Below are 23,712 nucleotides of genomic sequence, written 5' to 3' on the forward strand. Positions count from 1 at the left end.
CAGGTGTATATGTTTAAAGGCAGAAGCAAGGATGTGACTTTTTATATAAATGTGGGCAATATAATCAGTATAGGTGCTATTTAAAGTCATGAGACTACCCAGGCAAAAAAGGAAATGACCAGATTGATCCCTGGACAATACCATTAGGAGGCCAGAGAGAGGAAAAGAAACCACATTTATTATTTTTAGATATCCAATAGTAGAGGAAGCTCCAGGGACAGAATTAGGAATTGTGAATGAATATTGTGAGGCACAGACTTGAGGCTTAATATACAAACAATATTTTAACATCTGAAGCTGTCAGCAGTAGAAGAGGCTGCCTCCCTGGGTTGGAAGATGGCCACAAAAGTGGATTGACTCCTCTCTCAGGATTCAGGGCCACCAACAAGGGAAGAGAAGGAGAGTCCTGCTAATTTTTGTATCACTTGGCAGGTGTATGGTATGTTGTTTTTAAATATTACTACAAAATCTGTCTAAATATTCTATATATATAAACTAAGTTGAGGATTATGGCAACCACTTATTTAAATCAAAGCTTACCAAATACAATTTGGCCTGAGATGGCTGATAAAATTGAGTCTAAAGAGATTCTCACCAATATCATATCCTCACTTCTCCTGTTCTCTTTAGTTTGGAGACAGTCCTTTAAGGACCTGGTAATCCTTAACTTCTGGCTCTCCATGCCATAAATCCTATTCTGTGCTCACTTCTTTGTAACTATAAGTGACTACTTTAAGTGCAGAACCAGCCGTGCCAAAGAATTCACAGTGCTGGGAGGTTTGGCTCCGTTATTACATATGTGCGGGTGGAAGGATGTGAGGGGAAGAGGGCAAAAGGAAGCCGTGATTGATAGCCAGTGGGTAGAAGCCTTGCTTAAAATATATTATTTGGGCCCTGAACACCCCGCAAAATGTTCCATTTTAGAATGATGCTCCAAGAAACATATGCATAAAATAAAGTACAAAGTTTCAAAAGAATTATCACTGATAGTTACCAGTAAGATTCTTAGCCTTTTTAGAGAAAAGCAGTGTTTGTCATACTTAATACATGAGGCAGAGTTTGAATTTCAAACTAAGCCCCTTACTTTAATTCTTATCTCCATATATAAATGAGATTCTTTTTTCTATAAAGAATTCTATCTTTAAACCTTTTTTAAAATTTATTTATTTATTTGTTTGTTTGTTTGTTTGTTTTTAGAGAGAGGGGAAAGGAGAAAGAGAGGGAGAGAAACATCACTGTGTGGTTGCCTCTCATTTGTGCCCCCAACTGGGGACCTGACGTGCAACCTAGTCATGTGCCCTGACTGGGAATCGAACCAGCGACACTTGGCTCATAGGCTATAAATGAGATTCTTAATATTAGGATGGGTTGGGTTTATTTGTTTATTAAGTTTATTTGTTTATAATCCACCTCACCCCACAAAAATGGAAAGGCAACTTTTCAACAGTTAATACTCCTTTGCTGTCCTGAGATATCTTTCTTCACCCATTGATAAGCTTTGTAGAAAAAAAAAACACCCACACAGTTCATGTGGCACAGAAGACTTTTTAATAGGTTAAGTAAAAAATATTAAGTGAGAGGTGGATCAACTGATATTTACAGTGTAGAAGACCAAGAGAGACCAGGAAAATGGAAAGGATGAGTTAGAACATAAAGCATTATCATCTGTGTTTTAAAACACCCTTAAAACTTTTTTCTTCTTCCACACTAACAAGTCATAGATAACCAAAGTGACAGAGGCCACAATGCCTCCTCTGTCCTTCCCACCCTTTCAAGCATGGCGTAGAATTGATAGAATTCTGAGTCATTGCCTAAGCGAACAGACCAGGCAGCTCCTAGCCAGAGGCAACCCCCTCTGGAAACATCTCAACTGTATCCCAATCTGATCCACAACTTTGTTGTAATACTTTGCATACTGCACTGGCCATTGCCTCTCTTCTCTGCTGTCATAGCAAAAATTGCACTTGACAAAGTTGAAAAGGTTATGCCCTGTACTTGCCCAATGTATGCCAACACTGTAACATAATGTGCCCAGCTGTGGGCCCTCTGCTGCCTGCAGGAGGCTGCCTTGGTGCATTCTTCCCCTCAGAGTTCCTAGGCCAAGTTAGGAACAGAAAAGGAGCAGAGAATCACAAGCACTGCTTTTCTGCTTCTGCCAGATAAATCCCTCTCCCTGCTCTTTCAGACTACTCAGCCCCCAGAGGCCAAGTTTATTTTTTTAAATATTTTATTGTTTATGCCATTACAGTTATCCCAGTTTCTCCCCTTCTCCCCCACTGCACCCCCATAGCCAATGCTCCCTCATGCCATTGTCCATGTCCATGGGTTCTTCATATATGTTCTTTGACTAATCCCTTCACCTTATTTCAATCAGTCCCCTCCTCCTCCTTCCCCTCTTACAGCTGTCCAGCTGTTCCATGTTTCTATGCCCCAGAGGCCAAGTTTAGAGAGACTTCCTGATGCTGTGCTGAAGATGCGAGTGGATTTTTGTGGCCTCGAGAAATTCCGAATTCAAGACAAGCCTCTACAGTGAAACAAGTTCCACAGAGTTTTTTTCCTGTCTGTAGGAATAAAGACAGGTTTAAGCTTTAAGATGAGAATAGATTTGTTTCCCCATGTTTTGGATCTCTAAAATGAAAACACAGGAGAAAACTTAAAAACAAATGATGACCCTGACCTGCTGGAACCTGCAGCCTGACCTTGATCTTTCTGTCAGACGCTCGTCACACCTGAGTCTCACTGCACACATGGGTCAGGGGCCAGCCACACCACCTTCTCCCAGTTCTATGAGTGGCACTTGCTCCTTCCTGCCACAGGCTCTCTTCATACGTGCTTTGTCCACCTGGAACTTCTTCTCTCTCTTTCCCCAAACACTGCCCTCTCCCTCCTTGCCTAGTTAACTTCCCTAGGTCCTTTATATATCTCAGATTTAACCACTTTCTCATTCTGACCAGGTGAACCCTCTATCAGAGACACTCCCTACAAGCACTTCCAGTCACCACTTTGCATTTCTTCACATGCTTTTCTTGATCGACATCTACCTCCCCGACCAAACTGTAAGCTCTGGGATGGCAGAGATTTGTTCTCTTTAACTCCCCATTATCCTTCCCCCATCACCACCTAACACACTGCCTGTCCTACAGCAGGTGCCTAATAAGTCACTATATTTATTTAACAAGTAAATTAATGAACTTGTTGATTTCATTCACCTTAGTCTCTCTTGGATATGTCTTTCACAAAACAGTTAACAGTGGTTTGAAAAGTTCTCTGACAAAGAATACCATTCTGTAGTTTTAACTCAGTAGGTAGGAAGGGATCATAAAGTTTATCTGGGGCATTGACAAAATGAAGGTATAATCAGGGACCAAAGTCATTCTTTATTTTTCTGCTAGGGCTTCAGGAAAAGAGGGAAAACCTAGCACTGATCATCTTTCTGTGTCATAGGCCATGCCTGATTCTTTTTTTTAAGACTATTTCCAGAAATGGTTACAGTGGTTTTATTTAATAAATCAACATTCACTCCTATCTCTAGATGGACCCTCAATCTCTAAATATTTTTTTTGTACCATGGTCTTATAAAAATATGAGCATTGTAAGGTCTAACTGGTAGATTGCTAAATAAACATTATAATTAAAGTTAGAATTTTTATATAATTTTTATATTCAGTTAAAATTGATTTTTAAAAAGGTATGCTTAGTATCTTAGTAATCTCAAAGCCATCTACCAAAATTATTCTGAATTGGAGACTGGAGCATGTTTTATCCTAGGAGCTCTGTAGTATTTAGCATTCAATGAGCAATAGCATGAAAGATAAGGTAATTTTAGGAAGTGGCAAAAAATTTGGATCCACTTGGAAGATAGCCAGGAAGATCAGTAACCTATTATTGACCATTTCAGAAAAGATGACTCTAGGTCATTTTAAATTCATTCTAAAAGACTGTATTACACTTCAAAATGATTTTCTCCCTCCTCCATTTTGTTTGTTTGTTTTGGGAATGAGGTGAGCAGTGATATGAAGGATGGCCAGATGTGCTTATAACATTAAAAGGTGGACTAGTTCTTCTGGTCAAGATGGAGGCGTAGACAGACACGCTGTATCTCCCTCCACAACTAAAAAGGAATACAACTACCTCAAAACTAGAAACAACCAGAAGTTCCAGAAAATCAAACTGCATAGAAGTCCAGCAAACAAAGATATAAAGAAGAAATACTCATCCAGACAGGTAGGAGGGGCAGAGATGAGGTGGAGAGGATGAGGTGTGGTGGTGGCAGCAGCGGTGGCAGTGGCAGGTCAGCAGAAATCACAGTCACATGTTTTAAAAAGTAGGAGGGACACCTGGCGAGTGTTCCCTGCTCCTCACCAGACCTCGCAGCTCACGGTCCCAGCACCAGAGAAAATCAAGCCTCATTGCTTCTGACTGTGCAGACCACTGGGGATTGGGGTGGAGGAAGAAATTGCCAGTCTCAGCAGTCTGCTTGTTTAAAGGGCCCCTGCAATCCTAGAACATCCGCAGACTCACCCACTCTGGGAACAATGGCCAGGGCAGCAGCTAAAGAGGCACCAGTCTGGTGCAGAAAAGGGGCGAGTGTTGGGCAGGTGGCATTGTTTCCTATCAGACCCCTTCCCCACATATAGCACCATAACGTGGTGAAACAGGTAGCCCTGTACTGAAGAATCCCTAAGGCTCCGCCCCTTTCAATGTAACAGGTGCAAAAACTCTACCTAAGACACAGAGGCAAACAAATGCAGGAGCCTGTCAGAATGAGGAAACAGAGAAGTATGGCCCAAAAGGGGAAATGGATCAAGGTTCCAGTGGAAGAACTAAGTGACAAGGAGATAGCCAACCTCACAGATGAGGAAATAGACAACCTAACAGATGAAGAATTCAAAACACTGGTGATAAAGATGCTCACAGACTTGACAGATATGCTTGAGTATGGCAAATGCATGAGAAGAAGTGAAGGCTATGCTAAGTGAAACGAAGGAAAAGTCACACAAAACCAATGGTGAAGGGAAGGAAACCGGGGTTCAAATCAATGATTTGGAACATAAGGAAGAAAAAAACAGTCAACCACTGCAGAATAAGGAAGCAAGAATTGAAAAAATGAGAAAACTTCCCAAATTTTGTGAAGAAGATAGACATACAGGTCCGGGAAACACAGAGGGTCCCGGGCGAGCTGGACCCAGGGAGGACCACACCAGGATGCATCATGACTGAGATACCAAAGGTGAAAGATAAAGACAGAGTCCTGGGGACAGCAAGAGAGAGGCAGAGAGTCGCCTACAGAGGGGTGCCTATAGGACTATCAGCTGATTTCTCAGAGGACACTTTGCAGTCAGGAAGGGACTGGCAAGCAATATTCAACATGATGAAAAGCAACCTACAACCAAGATTATTCTATCCAGCAAAGCTATCATTTGGAATGGAAGGGCAGGTGAAGTGCTTCCTAGACAAGGTGAAACTAAAGGAGTTTGTCATCACCAAGCCGTTATTATATGAAATGTCAAAGGGACTTACTTAAGAAAAAGAAGATCAAAACTATGAACATTAAAATGACAACAAACTCACAACTATCAACAACTGAATCTAAAAAATAAAAACAAAATCCCACTAAGCAAACCAGAATAGGAACAGAATCATAGGTATAGGGATCATTTGGAGGCTTATCAGCTGGGAGGGGAGAGGGGGAGAAATGGGTAAATGGTGCATGGACCAAGAATCATAATCAGTTGGTACAAAATAGACAGGGAGGAGTTAAGAATAATATAGGAGACGGTGAAGCCAAAGAACTTACATGCACAACCCATGGACATGAACTAAGGTGGTCGGATTGCTGGAGGGAAGGGGGGCACTGGGAAGACCGGAGCAAAGGGGAAAAAACTTGGAACTACTATAACAACATAATCAATAAAATTTACTTAAAAAAAAAAAAAAAAGCGGACTAGTTGATCTCTTTTCTTGAATGAAATTGGAATTAGTCAACCATTTCTCACTGAGAAAATCACAAATTTGTAGAATCACCTGCAAGAACATTTGAAACTTAAGAGACTTAAAGTCCTAGTGTGCCAAAGCCTAAAATTTATTCTAGAAAAGCTTTTGACTTTTGGAAAAGGTTCAGATAAATTACAAGAGTATGTTCTTCTGGCTCTGAAGTCAAGTTCCCATCAACTAGTAGTTGAAAGTATTAAAAGGTAGTATGAATGGTATCTAATTGTGTCTAGATGTTTTAAGTTTGTTTCACCCAAATTTTATATTATGATTACTGAATATTATAAATTCCCTTTTAAAAATATTATTAAGGCAAATGTATTATGATCAAAAAAATTCTACATTTCTTTTGTCTCAGTTAGCCTCATGGTGGAAAGTTTAACTTTTCAAAACACAGTTGACTCACGTTGCAACATAATACCTCACAAGGAAAAAAATTGCTTCTGGAAAGTAAGGTCACACCCAGTGCTGTAACAGGAGATCAGGTATTACCAGGTCAAATAAGAAAACCAGATGCCCTTTAAAGTGGATTCAAAAAGAATTTTGTCTCATGGTATTCATTTTACTTGGGGCTGTTGGCCTGGGAGCTATGAAGAATGGCCAAAGAAACCACCTGGCCTTTGTGACTTCATGTGCTGACCCTTGACAGCACAGGACCGGAGGGTTGATCTCACTAGAGCCAACAGGAAAGGTGCCCACGGAGCAGCATACACAGAAGACGCTCTGGCAGGGGGGATGGCAGTGCAGCAGGTTCTGTGGGTACAGTGCTTGCCTCTACTCTTGCTCAAACTGAGCTCTCCCTTTACCAGTATCACAGTAGCTTGCAGGTGAAAACTCAAAGTAAACTTGGAAATAGCCAGCCCAATTCACTTAGATTTTACAGGTAAAAACCAAGACCCAGAAAATGAAAAAGACTCTCCCCAACATATGTCAGTATTTATGTTTAAGTGGCAGTGTGGGACTTGGTGGCTCTTCACTGCTGTGAAGACCTGAGCAGGGAAGCTACTTAATGTGCATGATGCATTTCAGCTCCCTGACTGGAACAGCTCTTGGAGACAAAGACAGGCAGCAGGAGCCCTTGCGAGAGTGGCAGTCTAATATGAGTGTCTTATGCACTATGCTGAGCAGAGCATGTGTGCGTGGGAGTTCAGTGTTGAGGCTGTTGGGGCCCAAAGGCACCATCTGTGGGACACAGATTGCTCTGGGAAATGAAAGCCAACCTGACAGAGTGAATGGTGTTGGCATTAAGCATGCATTTTTCTTAATTATGTTAATTAAATCTTATAAGGGAATTTTTCTAGGAAAAATTTGCTGATGGATGAGAAGAACTACTTGGCCCCAGATATGATTCCTTAAAGGGTGTATTTTGCTGGATTGCTGCTTAGAGTGCAATAATGCACTCTCCCATTCCACTTCACAGGCTCTTCATCTCATATTTTATGTAGCACAATTCCTACAGGAGTGAGAATATCCTGATTGGGAAAGAATGAGGAGAAGGGGTGGGGTGGAAATATGTCAGAGGAAAAATCCACTATGTACAGTGGATTTTCCTCTAAGTTAAATCCAGAGTCCCATGAGGACAGCTTCCTTCTGAAGCTCACTGTGATGATATGACATTTCCAGCCTACACGGACAGGGATGCAGGTCACTTGCTCTCCTGCCCCCAGCTGGAAGGAAGGGTGTGGTGCCCCTGTTTCCAAGGTCTCCCTCAAGGAGCCCTCAGCATTAATCAATCAGCTCCTTCAGGGACCCCACTGACACCAACAGCACTTCTGTTCAAAATAGAAAAGGACCATTCTGGGCCATAGTCTTGAGCCCCATTTCTGCATAGATGCTAGAGCTCTCTCATCTTTTCTTCCTTTGTTTGTAAGGTAAACCACCAACACCTGCAATCCTCAGGGCAAATGATTGGAGTCAGTTAACTCTCCATTTTCACAGCCCCAAGGTAAAACAAACATAAAAGAATACTTCACAATTCTATGCTGCAGGGCTGGTCTGTGGTTAAGAAGCCTTCCTCTTTCACAATGTGGGCAGGGCTAATAGGAGCATCCTCATTATACACAGACAAGTCCTCCTTTCTCAGCTCATAATCCCAAACTCACTGGGGACAGCTGCTCTCTGGGCACCTATGTGTACTTCTCAATACCATACAGGGGCATATGTCAGGGCCCCTCTGGCTACTGTTCTAACCTTTCAGCATTAGTGACTTTCCAGTCCTTCCAACCATCTGCCCTGGTACACATGCTCATGGACAGCTCATGCTCCAAGCAGATCTTGTTCCCACGGGAGCATAATTGTGCCTGTATTCCCTTACTCTGCTAAGCTTTCATTTCTTTCTTTTCTATGTACAAAGCTTCCTTTGAAGTAAGGGGTTTTTTTGTAGCAGAGATAGAGCTCCCTCTCTCTTATTTGAGCAGTATCATGATGTTCTGATGCAGAATATTCAAGTTAATAGTTTTACTTTTATGCATTCCAAATACAGAGAGACTGTAATCTCTCCCATTAAAATAGACATAAGAATCTGGAGCCTCGTTCTTTGGTTTGCGGAGAGAAGATTGGTTATAAAGGTGTTCTAAAGTTGATGTTGATAAATTCATTTCTTCCCCATTGCTTGTTATTAAAATGTAAATGTTGAGTTTAGACTCCAGTGTAACAATTTTTACTCTTCCTGCAGCACCTGAGATTCTTCGAGGCTGTGCCTATGGGCCTGAAGTGGACATGTGGTCTGTAGGAATAATCACCTACATCTTGTAAGTGAAGAAAAGCAATCTTTATGCAACTGTTTGGCTTTGCTCTGATATTTTTTAGGTAATCATAGTCTTCATAAAAAGTAAGAGTACTTTTTTATTTTTTGTGATTTGTCTATGATATACTAAATATAGATAGTGATAGAATTTTATGAAAATAAGCATTGCTTTCCATTTCGTAACTTGGGGGGTGGGAAGTGTGGCACAGAACTTCTGTCCAGGATGCTTCTGTGTCTCATTCTGTGATGCAATGCATCACAGATTTGGGGAACAATTCATATCTGGTGATAATAGTAAATGTAAGACTCATATTCACCTATTAAAAATGATCTTATTTTACTTATTTGTACCTCATCAAAATAATTAGGGTATTAGTCCTTTTTAAAAGGCAAATAGCTATTTAATCATTTAAGGAATCCCAAACTGGTACAGTTCTTATAAGAAATATTTTAAATGCATTTTGGTTATCAATTTCATTTCCTATCTCAAGGACCTCAAGTTTAATACCCTAAACTCAGAAAAACATTTTCTCTGATTGAAAAAAAATATGGCCTAAATCTCTCACCCTCTGGTATTCCCAATTCCATTCATGAGCTCCTGACTACCAATAAGCAAAGAATGATGGAATTGCAGATGAATACAAGGAAATAAGCAAGAATGATGTAAGAGTGTCTGGGGAGGAAGATGGCTGGAACAACTGAAAAAGCAAGATATCAATGAGTTCCAGAATTTAAACAAGTAGATTTTGTTGCCATTTAGAGGATACTGCAAGACTAATTGTTGGAACCTGTAATATTCAAATCTGTAAAGAGATTTCAGAGGGTAAAAGAAAGTGTAATAGTCAGTTCAGGCTGCCATAACAAAATACTACAGACTGGGTAGCTTGAAACACCAAAATTTATTTCTCATGGTTCTTGAGGCTGCATGTCCTAGGTTCGGTTGCCAGTAGGTTGAGTTTTGGTGAGAGTTTTCTTCCTGACTTGTAGAGAACCACCTTCTACTGTGTCCTCATGTTGCAGAGGTAGGAAGCTAGCTCTGTGGTGCCTCCTTTTAACAGGGTACTACTTTTATTTTGAGGTTCCACCCTCATGACCTCCTTTAACCCTAAATCCCTACCAAAACCTCATCTCCAAATCCCATCATGCTGGGGGGTTAAGGCTTTAACATATGAATTGGGAAGGGGACACAATTCAGTCCATGGAAGACAGAGGGCTTTGTTTTTTTAACTTAATAGTGATTCTAGAAATTGCAGTGTTTAGGTAATATGGCTAGGCATGGGATAACTGGGGTAGGACCCCCACCAAGTTAGTAAAGTCTGAGTACATAATTTGGTCACTAGCCAAGACAGATAGTTCAACAAGCAGCCATAAAATAGCCATCTGCTATTATGTAATGTCAAAAGATATTTTCAGTGATCAGTTCCTTGTGTTTTCTGAATGTATTAAAGCTTCAGAATATTTGGAAAGGTAGAAAACCATATTTTCCTCTTATGAAAGCACAAACTGTTAGGTAATTTTTGTGTGACACACTAAGTGCTTAATTGATTAAAATGGATTCCTAAGGCCACATCATAGAATTCCTTCAGTTTATATTGGAGATCACTTTCACACCGGTGAAAGTATGTAGGTGACACATCATACTTAGTGATGTTAAGTGAAAAACTGAACTACACAAATAATGATTCAGATTTGCCCCTAAAATGTAAACATGCCCACCTAATTACAATTTCATGTTGAAAAGTTATGGGAGGGGGTTAAAGCATTAAGCATATATAGGAACTCAGAAAGATAGAGGTAGGAAATTAGGTTACATTCACCCAGTAAAACTGAAATATGGAATGAATAAAACTCCAAGATATGGTCACTGACATGGGAAAATGAAATGAAAAATATGTGATCATTTGAGACACATTGTATTATAGCACTGAAAATTATTTAAAAGTCTATCAAGGTCTTTCCCCCTAGTTTACTTAAGGTCATTAATTAATAGGTGGTGGCTGAAAGTAAGCAGTAGAAACCCCCAGAATGAAAGTAAGAAGGCTACATATAACTAATACTCCTTAATAGTTCTGGTCTGTTCTAACCTCTGTCAGCCTGGGGACCTTTAGGGCTACATTAGGATGCCCTTAAACATTTCCTGCTCTGCACCAACCTGGCCAGCTTGAAGAAAGAATTTGGGAAAATGTTTTTTATTTTATTCACACATCCACACACACACCCATTCTTTGTCAAGTGCAACACTTGCCCTGGCAGGGACTTTGTTAAAAAATAGTTTCCTTGAGGTTCCTAGTGATTTCAGAACCTCGACCCATCTAGAAACAGTGAAGGTTTGGTGGTCCTAGAGCAGGAAGTCACTCTTCTCTCTCTTTAGGATGCCAGAGATGGTCATCCGTTTTCTTTTTTTCCCACCTTTCCTATTTATTTTTATGCCGACCCTGTTGTGGAATGTGAAGGGAAACATAGTGAAATGTCTGTATGATACACAAAAATGAGGGTCACATAGAAGGTGAAGGAAACTATAGGCTGCTCCATCTCTGTTGGTTGCATCTATCTGTTCATTGTATGATGTTTTAAAGGCCATTTTGGCAGTAGTTTTAGCTCCTTTTTTTGTTCACTCTGAAATCCAAATTGGAATAAAATGGAAATCTAATACTTTACTCATTTATATATAAGAATTCAATGAATAGAGCTTAATAAAAAAATGACTGAAAAACATTTCCTTTCCACCTTTTAATCTCTTTATTCTTTAAACCCTAAATCTTCTACTTTGTAATAAATTAGAACTCTAATCAATCTGTCTTCTCAATCCCTGGTGAAAAATTCATCAAAAGTCATTAACATAATGCCTATAATAATGTTAACTATTATTGTTTTTGTGATATAATTTTTAATGTTATTATAACAGTTTTTAGAAATCCTAAAATGGTTTTGTACCTATTCTTACTTCCTGAAGACATGATTGACTGTGTTCACACACTCAAAAATGAATTGTAATAAGGCAATTTCATACTTGTGCTGAATAGAGTTGCATTCATAATAAGAAGCTGTGAGAAAGGACAGTCTTGAATTTCTGCAAAAAATTGGTGAAATATACTTAGGCTTTTAAAGACATTTTATTCCCTATTTTTTGTTCCTCTAGACTTTGTGGATTTGAACCATTCTATGATGAAAGAGGTGATCAGTTCATGTTCAGGAGAATTCTGAATTGTGAATATTACTTTATCTCCCCCTGGTGGGATGAAGTATCTCTAAATGCCAAGGACTTGGTAAGTATGACAAAAACAAAATGAAACAAAATGAAATAAAATCCCTCATGTTCTTTTAGCAATTAATGGGCAGTGTCATTTTTAAAATTTGTCCCCCTTAATATCTTATTTCTTTATAATTTTATTTTTATAGAACAGTGAAAATTAATACATTAACTGAATTATCACAAATTAAAAATTACTGCAATATTAATTAATACCTTTTTTCCATCTAGTCATTGTAGAGCCTTGCTTATGAAGACAGATTGTCCTGGGTGAATCCAAACATAATTTACACAGAATAATTCTGTTTTAACATGGCTTGCCATTACCTAGATTTGGCTGTATTTCAAATAAAACATTTTTCTTGAAATGATTAAACTTATTAAAATATCTTGATATTAAAATGAGTTCCATCATGCACCATTGGCATTATAAACAAGTTACACTGTATTAACAGTGCATCTTGTTTGTTTTTTATTTTTGTTCATTTATTTTACTTGGCTTGTCACTTAGGCTAATATTGAAGTTTGTTTGCATTCAGGAAATGAATGGGGATGTGGCCCACCTGTTCTAAAATAAAGAGGATACCAGCATGGGATTAAAATATTCACCATCAATATGCAGAAATTACTAAAAGCTAACTTTTGAATCACAGAGATTAGATCTTCAAGGGAGTTTAGGAGTCATCTAAGATGAGTGTGCTGAAGTCCAGAAAAGTGAAATGACTATCCAATGTCACACTTCCCAGCAGAAAGTCATTGCTGGGAATCAATGATCCAGGTTTCCAGACCTTTCAGCCATAGCTTTTTTCCCTCCAAACATTTCCTCCTGACCATCCATGTTCTTCCATGAGACAGATACCCTGTAGGCCATGACTTCACTGTGGCTGGAAAGTGAGGAAGTATGCGTGACCTGTAGATGTGTCATCCCAATGTTGCCCTCAAGTCAGGCCCCACACTCCTTCTGGACTCCATCCGCTTCTCTCCACCGCCACCACCACTGTCCTATCCAAGCTCCAGCCTCTCCCACTGGACCACTGCCACAACCTCCTGTCTGGTCCTCCTTCTCTACACCTGGTCCAGAGGGATGGTCTTACAAATAAATCACATCATGTCGCTCTCCTGCTTTAAGGCTCTTAGGATAAAATCCAAGGTCTATTACAGGATCTACACAACACTGCCGGGTCTGGAGCCTGTCACCCTCTCCCATACCACTCATTTCACATCAGTCTCTTTTGGTGTTTTTGCACTTCAGTGCACCAGATTACCAGTCCCTCACCAGTGTAGCTCCAGTATGGGTCATTGTTCCTTCTTCTGCTTTGTAATGGTCTTTCCTCCATTTTTCCTCCCTCTTCCTCTTCACCATCACACACACACACACACACACACATACACACACCCATCTCTTGCAGGGGTAACTCTTATCTTCAAGCCTTAGCTGCCATTTGACATCCTCTGGGAGGCTTAGTCTGCCCTCCTTTAGCAATCCCTCCTCCTACAATTGATTCATTCCTTGGCCCCTGGACTTCCTCTTTCATGATAGTTATCACTTGTATTTACAATATAATTAAGGAAGGTTCAAAAGCCTTCCTTAATTATATTGTAAACTCTGGAAGAGGACAATGCATGTGTGTCCAGATCTTAGTGCCATTTGGGCATATAGTACAGACTCAGTGTTTATTGAATGAATGAAACAATGAGTCACAAAATAGACCATGGATTTTTAAGATCTGACACACCTGAATTCTAGTGCCCCCTTTCTCATAACCTAAAGGTGTAACCTTAGGCTTGTTATCTAACTTCTCTGTGCTTTAGTGTTCTTATCTGGGATGATGCTGGATTGCTGGGAGACTTAAGGGATATAATACATGTTAACTAAGGACTACTAACTTACTCAATAATGGTTCCTTTATTTGGCCCTCCTTCCATTTCTTTTTATTCTTAATAAAAATTAAATAAGAAGGTTAACAGTGATGTTTCTTCATTTAGTTAAATCCTGTTAGTCAATAAATTTATAAAACTTCAGTACTAAAGGAACCCTTGAGCCCACAAATGCATATTTATTAACAGAACCCACATCTGTTGTGTTATTGGTGAGGTGACAGTACCAATGAGTAGGGAAGTCAGGGTGTAAGGGGGGTGGGTAGGACACCTGTAATGCTTTGGGGTTTGAATCCTGACAAAGTCACTGGATCTCTGTGACCTCCAGCAAGTTTCTTAACAATTTAGTACTTTAGCATCTTCAAATGTAAAGATTAATGCTGCATATGCAAAATTTCAATACCTACTGGCTTTCAATAAAGCCTTTGTATTTTCATGAGGAGTAGGATGGTAATGATGAAGAAACATAAAAGAATGATTGGAAAATGGGAGTGGAATATCTAATTGTAAAAGATGTGCTTAAAGATTAGGCATCATTGACATAAAAGTACTAGTTCCTGTGTTCAACAGATGATAGCTATGACTACTATCATATTTTTATTTACTGCTGTGTATTCATTTTCTTATTCATCTGTACCTCCCCCCATCTCCTCTCAGAGTTTAAGCCTAAGCAGTCTCATGTGTCTGCCCTCTACAAATTCAGTGTCCATACCTCAAACACACATTTCTTTGCATATTTTACAGAAAATAAGTAAAAGGAGAATTAGATATCTATTGTTTTTTTAAAGTATATTTTATTGATTATGTTGTTGCAGTAATTGCAATTTTTTCCCCTTTGCTCCCCTCTGCCCAGTACTCCCCTTCCCTCCAGCAATCCCACCCCCCTTAGTTTATGTCCATGAGTTGTGCATATAAGTTCTTTGGCTTCACCCTTTCCTATATTATCCTTAACATCCCCCTGTCTATTTTGTACCAACTGATTATGCTTCTTAGTCCCTGCACCATTTCCCCATTTCTCCCCTCCTCCCTCCCAGCTGATAAGCCTCCAAATGATCCCTATACCTATGATTCTGTTCCTATTCTGGTTTGCTTAGGTGGATTTTGTTCTTATTTTTTAGATTAGGTTGTTGATACTTGTGAGTTTGTTGTCATTTTAGTGTTCATAGTTTTGATCTTCTTTTTCTTAAGTAAGTCCCTTTGACATTTCATATAATAACGGCTTGGTGATGATGAACTCCTTTAGTTTCACCTTGTCTGGGAAGCACTTCATCTGCCCTTCCATTCCAAATGATAGCTTTGCTGGATAGAGTAATCTTGGTTGTAGGTTGCTTTTCATCACATTGAATATGGCTTGCCAGTCCCTTCCTGCCTGCAAAGTGTCTTCTGAGAAATCAGCTGATAGTCCAATAGGCACCTCCCTGTAGGCAACCCTCTGCCTCTCTCTTGCTGTCCCCAGGACTCTGTCTTTATCTTTTACCTTTGGCATCTCAATCATGATGCATCCTGGTGTGGTCCCCTCTGGGTCCAGCTCACCCAGGACCCTCTGTGTTTCCCGGACCTTTATGTCCATCTCCTTTGCAAAATTTGGGACATTTTCCTCATTTTTTTTCAACTATTGCTTCCTCATTCTGCACTGGTTGACTATTTTTTTTTTTCATCCTTATGTTCCATATAATTGGTTTGAACCCCAGTTTCCTTCCCTTCACCATTGGTTTTGTGTGGATTTTTCTTCGTTTCACTTAGCATAGCCTCACTTCTTTTCTTATGAGTTTGCCATACTCAAGCATATCTGTCAAGCCTGTGAGCATCTTTATCATCAGTGTTTTGAATTCTGCATCTGTTAGGTCGTCTATCTCCTCATCTGTTAGGTTGGCTATCTCCTCGTTGCTTAGTTCTCCCACTGGAACCTGAATCCATTTCCCCTTTTGGGCCATGCTTCTCTGTCTCCTCATTCTGACAGGCTCCTGTGTTTGTTTGCCTCCACATCCCAGGTAGAGCTGTCACTCCTGTTACATTGTAAGGGGTGGAGCCTTAGGAATTCATCAGTACAGGGCAACCTGTTTTACCATGTTATGGCTCTGTATGTGGGGGAGGGGTTCGAGAGGGAACAATGCCGCCTGCCTAGCACTCGCCCCTTTTCCAGGCACTGCGCTCATTTCTGCACTGGACTGGCGCCCCTCTAGCTGCTGCCCTGGCCGTCATTCCCAGAGTGGGTGGGTCTGTGGACATTCTAGGGTCATTGAGGCCTTTTAAACAGGTGAACTCTGCTGAGACCAGCAGTTTCTGCTTCCACCCCAACCCCCACTGGTCTGCACAGTCAGAAGCAGTGAGGCTTGATTTTCCCTGGTGCTGGGACCGTGGGCTGCGAGGTCTGGTGAGGAGCTGGGAACACTCCCCAGGTGTCCGTCCTATTTTTTAAAACGTGTGACCGCACCTTCTGCCAGCCTGCCGCTGCTGCCACCACCACACCACGTCCTCTCCACTCTGGCTCCACCCCTCCTACCTGTCTGGATGAATATTTCTTCTTTATATCTTTGTTTGCTAGACTTCCATGTAGTTTGATTTTCTGGAACTTCTGGTTGATTCTAGCTTTGAGGTAGTTGTATTCCTTCTTAGTTGTGGAGGGAAATGCAGCGTGTCTGTCTAGGCCTCCATCTTGGCCAGAAGTGCCAGATATTTATTCTTTGACATGCTGCCTGATTTTGTTAGTCTGTAGTTAGTTCTTCTTAGGTTATTAGAGTAGAAAAGACTTTAGACTGTAAATCATTTACACACGAGCAGACAAAAGGCCAGAGCAGTACACTGCCTAGTGTAGATACCCCAGAGCACTGAGGAAGGACAGACCTGAGTTTGAATACAGGCTCAACCAATCACAAGTTGTCTGATCTTAGACAAGCCACTAAACCTTTCTGAGCTTCCTTCCATCCCTTCTTTATGAATTGAGAAGGTTATGGAAAGGATTATATGCATTTTAAAATGTTTTACAGGTATATAAGAATGGATTTACAAAGAAAATGAGATCATGTAACAAAAGGGCCCAGGGGACTGTCCATAGACACTCAATTCATATATGGGTCTTTGCCTAGGTTCACAAAAGTAGTTAGAGGCATTAAGTAGGGCTTAAACATGCCTCCTGACTTCAAACAGTCATTCCAGATCACCCCTTCTGAGTCCAGGGCCAGGAATTATTTGGCTTGTAGATCTTCCTGGCAATTTATTGTCTGCTCATCTTCACAGCAAGGGTAAACCTCCCAGAACAGGCTGCCTTTGGTTGAATTCAGTCCTTTAAACAAATCATGCCTCTAAGCCACTGATACCTTTACTTTGATTCTAAATAGGCTTTTTTACCCAATCATAAAGGATATGATACTATCCACCACCACCCTTTTTTTTCCATTTACTCCCCACTGAAAAGAATGCTGGATGAGTGAATTATTTCATCTCCATTGATATGCATTTGAAGTTCTGAATTCTAAGTGATGTGAATTGCAGCCTAGAATTGTTCACATGCTGGTTCTCCTTCAAAGTGTTTTCAGCCCACAGGCCAGCCAGCACCTGTTTCTTTGACCTGAGTTGGAAAGTCCTCTGACAGTCTGGGCTCTCAGGTGGCACACACCACTGCCTTCTTTGCCTCCCTCAGCTACTGCTGCCTGAAGCCATTTTTACCCACAGTGGCCTCTGAGAGGTTTTAAAAAATTTAAAATATATTCAGTGGTACTACTAGGGAAACAGAATAAGACCTAGAAGTTTACAAGCTGAGGGGCAAGCCCAAGTCACCATAAAAATCTCCCTATGGCTCTTATCACTTCAGGTCAGGAAATTAATTGTTTTGGATCCTAAGAAACGGCTGACTACCTTCCAAGCTCTCCAGCACCCATGGGTCACGGGTAAAGCAGCCAATTTTGTACACATGGATACGGCTCAAAAGAAACTCCAGGAATTCAATGCTCGACGCAAACTTAAGGTAAGACGGCATTTGTTTTGTTTTGTTTTGTTTTAGAAGATCTCTCTCCTATCTTCAACTATCAAAGATAATTCCACCATTCCTCATCTAATCCAATTATTTGTCTCCTGTAGTAACAGGCAGAATACTGCTTTGAAATCCCAACCATGCTGGTATAAAGCCACTTCCAGTCTTACGTTATCCTCTCAAAGGAATTCGTTGTTAATAAAAGGAGAAATGTGTTACATGTTGACATTTACTCACCAAATACATTATCACTGCTTCTCATATACTTAAGGCTGAACTGCTTAAGCAGCATTGTTCAGGAAACTATTCAGCAAGTTTTCTTCTTTCTGAATATGTGAACATTGGGATACAATCTTTCAAAACTGTATTTTGTAATATATTTATATATTACCATACTTGGTAAAAATTAAAATAATTCAAATGATATAGAAAATTATCCATAAGAATATCTCTTTTGATAAAATATATATAGAATAGAGATTAGGTGCTTTCCTCTTACATAATGGTGTTTAGAACTAGCTATATATACAGTGATATCAGAGAATAGTGGGGGGTCAAAAAGCGATATTTCACTCAGCCATCACTTACAAGCTGATACTAAATAAACCTGAAGGGTCTATGATTAAATTAATTTAAAATACCCTGTATTAAATAATCTTGACTTAACCCAGGATTACTCAAATAAATCTGAGTGTGGAACTTTCTTATCTCTATAATACCTATTAGACATCTATGGAAATAGTGTTTCATGAAACAAATATTTTGGGAAACACAGTCTAAAATTTTCTGGTAATCCATGGACAAATGCATTTACTCAAACTTTCAATTGTCCAGATGATTCAATACACAGATTGGTTTGAGGTTAAAGAGGTTTTTCTGTTTATTCTCAAAATGAGTTTTCATACAACAATCCTGGTACAGTAACACTTTGAAAGATCAAACACTAACATATACAGCAAACCCCCTGAATGCAAAGTTGAGACTGAGCTCCGATTTGAGATTCTAAGTGGAGGTGACACCTGACACTTTTCTGTTTTCCATTAGGCAGCAGTGAAGGCTGTGGTGGCCTCCTCCCGGTTGGGAAGCGCCAGCAGCAGCCATGGCAGCATCCAGGAGAGCCAGAAGGCCAGCCGAGAGCCATCTCCAATCCAAGATGGCAGCGAAGATGTTAAAGCTGGTCCAGGAGGAAAGAAAGTTCAAGGAGATGGGGCCCAAGTGGCAGCTGAGAAGGCAGAAGCTGAGCTGATGAAGGTGCAGGCCCTGGAGGAAGTTGAAGATGCTGCTATAAATGCTGCAGAGGCCACCAAGATGGTGCCCGAGGCACTAGGGGATGGGAGAAAGCTGGCTGGCCCACGAGCAGAGGAAGGCCCAGCAGAGGAGAAGCTGAAGACTGGGGAGGATGCTGCAGCCCCCAAAGAAGGGCAAGAAAACCCTGCTCTGGGATTTGAGGCTCAGCACAATGAAGTGATCCTACCAGAGTACTAGGTTGGCTTCCTTCTAATCTGGAAGCCAAATCCTCGTACTTGATGCATTTTGTCCTTCAGCAAGAAAGGTGTGGAAGCATGATATGCACTATAGTGATTCTGTTTTTTAAGGTACAAAAAAATGCATATATATCAGTTGGTAATCCTAACTTCAATGCATGTGACTGCTTTATGAAAAAATAGTGTCTTCTATGGTAAGTAATGGATATCTAATACTGATGAGTTATATTTGAAATCGCAAGAAAACACAACATAACATTTTAAAACATGAATTTTCAGGGACCAATAGCACAAATTTGAAGTAAATGTTAACTTTTGGTTTTTTTTTTTTTTTTTTTTGCTTTGGAAGCCTAATCATCTATACCCTTTGGATTTCTTCACAAGACAGTCAGTCATCTGTTTGGACCGCTCCTCAGCTAGTACTAGGTAGTGCTCTAACATGTGTCCCTATGACATTCACATTTTACTTATCATGTGTTCAAATTGTTTACAAGGAGATGGTTATACATTAAATATATGTACATATACATATTTGGTATGTGCAAAAAAAAAAAAAAAAAAGGCAATTGAAACATATTTTAAGGACCATGAAATCATATGCTCCAAAGCTTGTGTGGAGAATGCTTTTCTATTTTGTCCTTATTTATATAAACTATATTACTAATAAGATATCCTTCTGATGGACAACATTTAGGGAGGAATAAAGAATTTTAGGGAAGAAAAGGGGATAAGACCAGAATAAGGCCAGGACCTAAAAGAACAAGGATCGACTCCTTGTCATTTTTCATATAAAATTGAATTTATTAGTGAGTTTGTACAACTTTAAGGATAGGAGCTTTTTTTATGGGTGAAGTCTGTAATTACCGAGTTTCAAATATTTAGAAATTCTATGCCACATGCTGGTGCCAAAATGTCTGAATAGAGTGGAAATAGTGTTGCATTAAAAAATCATTCATTATTGTCTTTACTAGAATAAGGAAACATTTTTGTTTATAAAGTATTTTTTCACTTCAATTGATTATTATTTAGATATTTCTGAAAAGCTAGTATATACTTTTCTCACACTTGGAATGGAATGCCCGCATTTCACAATGTGGTTTAGAAAGTCTTCATGTCAATTTAGAACAGGGCAACTTTTTATTTCCCTTAAAAACAACAACAAGAGAAGCAAAGAAAAAACACTGATTTCAAGTCTGACTTGAGAAGCTGTAACATTAGACTTAATATTTTACTACAATTTTTATCCATATATATTTCTTTGATTTTCATAGGAACACTTTTCCCTTATAGAAATCACATTAAAATTCCAAGTACCTCAGACTTATTTCTAGTTTGAAATGAACAGTTTTATGAAATCATTATACATCACATTTTAATACATTTCCTTAATTTCAAAAAAGACTTACAAAGTACAAGATGATAGACAAGAAAAATGACTGTCATCTAATAATCCTCATCCAAAAAAGAGATCTTTAATTCTTTTGGCTCTTCCTTAAAACTAGTAAATTGGAAAATGAAGTGAAAACTCTGGTTTCTAGGGGCAATTGGACCTGGGTAGGCTTTCTGCTTTCCAAGGACAAATCTTCATTTACTGCTATTTTTCTGAGAAGAAAACAAGGTAGGATTTCTCATCTTTCATAGTTCAGGGGGAGCCTGACAGATCACTGACATGGAGAATAGAGCCCTTAATTAAGTCACATCTTCTGGGCTCAGAGGAAAATTATTTTTTATTTTATTTTATTTTACTTTATTAACTAGTAGAGAGTACTTATTCTCTTCTATGTTTCTGTCCTTTCTCTGTTCTCTCTCAAAATTTCCATTTTAGCTATTATAAAGGGCTCACTATTTTTAACCATTAAGAATGCCTTTTTAACTAAACATTAAGATTTCCATTTTAAAAGATCAGTTGGTCTATTTTTTCCAACGAGACTTAACAGGTATATACAGTACATGTCCTATACATTATGCACAGGAAGAAGAGAAGAAAAGAGCTCTTATTAGAGAGTGGTAATTAGTCAGAAACATCAGAACATATGGTCCCTCCCAACCTAATGCCCATGTTGTTCCAAGGGCAGGTCTAACATTCCGACACTTAGGGCTGACTTTGGTGGTTGGCCCTGGGGACGACAGGAATAGAGCTGTAAATGCCAGGGCCACTGTGTGTGTAAGAGTTTTACCCATTTCAATGAGTACACATACCTATTCCTTGGTGAGTACTTGAGAGTGTGAGGTTAATTTCCTTTGTTTTTTAATCTATAAATTGCACTCTTTAAGAAGATCAATGGGAGTTTTAAATTTTGACTTGTGTGTTAAAGATTAAGTCCTGATAATGCCTAAATAGTGGCTAATTTTGACATTTCAGTGGAAAACAAGTCTAACTTTCATAAAAATTGGTCATTTCAGCCAAGAGATTCAAAGATTTCATAGAAATATAATCTAGGGATAATTGGATGAATGTTTTGAAAGAATAGCCAGCATTTGTATATTATTTGTTGAAATGGGATATATTATGTTTCTCAAAGATTACTTAGATAAAAAAAAAAAAAAAAAAAACAGGTAAAGCTTAAATTTGACATACTACTTCATAACAGTACCCCTAATTGACAACAGTCAAGTTATATTTAAAGCAAAAGAATTAAGGGAATTTCAGCAAACAGTAACTTGGGATTTGCATTTTAGAACTGACAGTTATAATATTACATTATTAATTTTTGTTTTCAGATAAGTTCAGGTGCACAGTATAACCTAGACTATTTTACCATGACGAAGAACAATCTTCAACTCTCTTCTTTAAGAAGACTAATTGGAATCCCAATGATTTTTCTCAAACTATAAGAGCTCATTCATTCCATGAATACATAAATAAGGTGGATGTTAGAATAATATGGTTGTAAAATTTATCATCTAGAACAAGTGCTATCTAATATAAAATATGATGCAAGCCACATACGTAATTTTAAATTTTCTCTTAGCCACATTAAAAAGTAGATAAAATTAACTATATTTTAAGCTATTGTATCCAAACTATTATTCCAACATATCATTATACAAAATACTTTAAATTTTTATTTTTATACTGTTTTCAAAATCAGGGGTATATGTTACACCTTTAGTAAATCAAGTGCTCAATAGCCACATGTAGCTAGTGGCTACCATATTGGACCAGCACTGTTCTAGTATATTTTTTAAGTGGTGACACCTGCATTTCTATGCTTAGATTACAGCTGCCTCGGTATTCCACATGGATGCGCTGGTTGGAGGCCAAAAGGAAAATATTTCAGACTAAAATAAGTAAAAACTCTGCTGGCCACTTCTGCTTATTCGTGTGCTTCAGAGGAGTGTTTTTCAACATGAATTTTAGAGAAAAATACTTTTGTGGGCATTACTAAATTGTCTGTTGGCCACAGTCCCTCGAATCCTTTTGGGCCCTGGAATCTTGACTACAGGCTCGTCTCTCCTTCCTACTGCCATGAAGCCAGTAGTATTCCTGTGGTCCCATATTTACTGTGGGTGAACCATGGGTCCCCATTCAGGAAGGAATGCACACAGAATTTTAGCAAGATTTTGTAGGCCTGGACTAGGCTGGCAGCTTTTTTGTGTTGCAGGCAATAGTTCTTTTTATAGATCTACTAAGACATACAAAGTTGCATGAGGATAATTACACAATAAGAATAAACCCCCAAATGTGAATATGACCATCAGATGGCATTTTTAAGGTTTTCTTAGAAGGCTTTAATCAACACTGCCATTACAAATGGATTCAAAAGACTTTTGGATATTTCTTACACACTGCTGTTTTAGAATAATTCTCAAGGTTCTGTAGCCATTTTTAGTGGCTGACTTAAAAGGAAAGAACGGTTTGCCTTTTACTGTGACCTCAATTACATAGCATTTTAAACATATTTACAATGTCTAGCAATCCTTATTTCCAGTTTCACATGCAAGGTGGGTTGCCTACACACCAAAGATTTAGAGAGAGACATTTTGTTTCATAATTCAGTTTATATTCACAGAAGCATCTGGTTGCCTTTCAAATTGGAAAAAAGGAAAAATAAATGCCAGAAAAGGCAAAGAACAAAATCAGTAAACTATTTATTCTGTTTTAAGATTGCTCGTGCAAAAATATGCAAAAACAAAAAAGTCAACAAAGTGAATCAACACTAGGTTTTTCTTGATGAAGGTTAACTCCATATAATTGATATAAATATACTAAGCAGAGTCAATTACATAATTACAATGCTATTATGTAATTTACTTGCCATTACAGAGTATTCAGTACATGACTTTAGAAGGTGAAAAGTTTACAGACATTTACCTACATAATAGAATTTGTAATATCCTTGTAATTACTGCCTATTAGGTCATATTCTAATTTTCTTAGTGCTCATCACTG

The 23,712-nt window shown here is 39.0% G+C and overlaps 1 protein-coding gene across 1 annotated transcript in view; it reads left to right on the top strand.

Moving 5' to 3' along the window:
- Positions 1-19,650, top strand: part of CAMK4 (calcium/calmodulin dependent protein kinase IV) — a 198,875-nt gene extending 179,225 nt beyond the window's left edge. The window contains exons 8-11 of the mRNA XM_090279021.1: positions 8,666-8,741; positions 11,877-12,003; positions 17,677-17,829; positions 18,880-19,650. Of these exons, the coding sequence (XP_090135147.1) occupies positions 8,666-8,741; positions 11,877-12,003; positions 17,677-17,829; positions 18,880-19,320 (797 nt within the window). The 3' untranslated portion in view covers positions 19,321-19,650. The remainder of the gene's footprint in view (positions 1-8,665; positions 8,742-11,876; positions 12,004-17,676; positions 17,830-18,879) is intronic.
- Positions 19,651-23,712: the final 4,062 nt, after the last annotated feature.

The sequence above is a fragment of the Furipterus horrens genome, unplaced genomic scaffold (assembly GCF_987537825.1).
Source record: "Furipterus horrens unplaced genomic scaffold, mFurHor1.1.pri manual_scaffold_5, whole genome shotgun sequence".
Taxonomy (NCBI): domain Eukaryota; kingdom Metazoa; phylum Chordata; class Mammalia; order Chiroptera; family Furipteridae; genus Furipterus; species Furipterus horrens.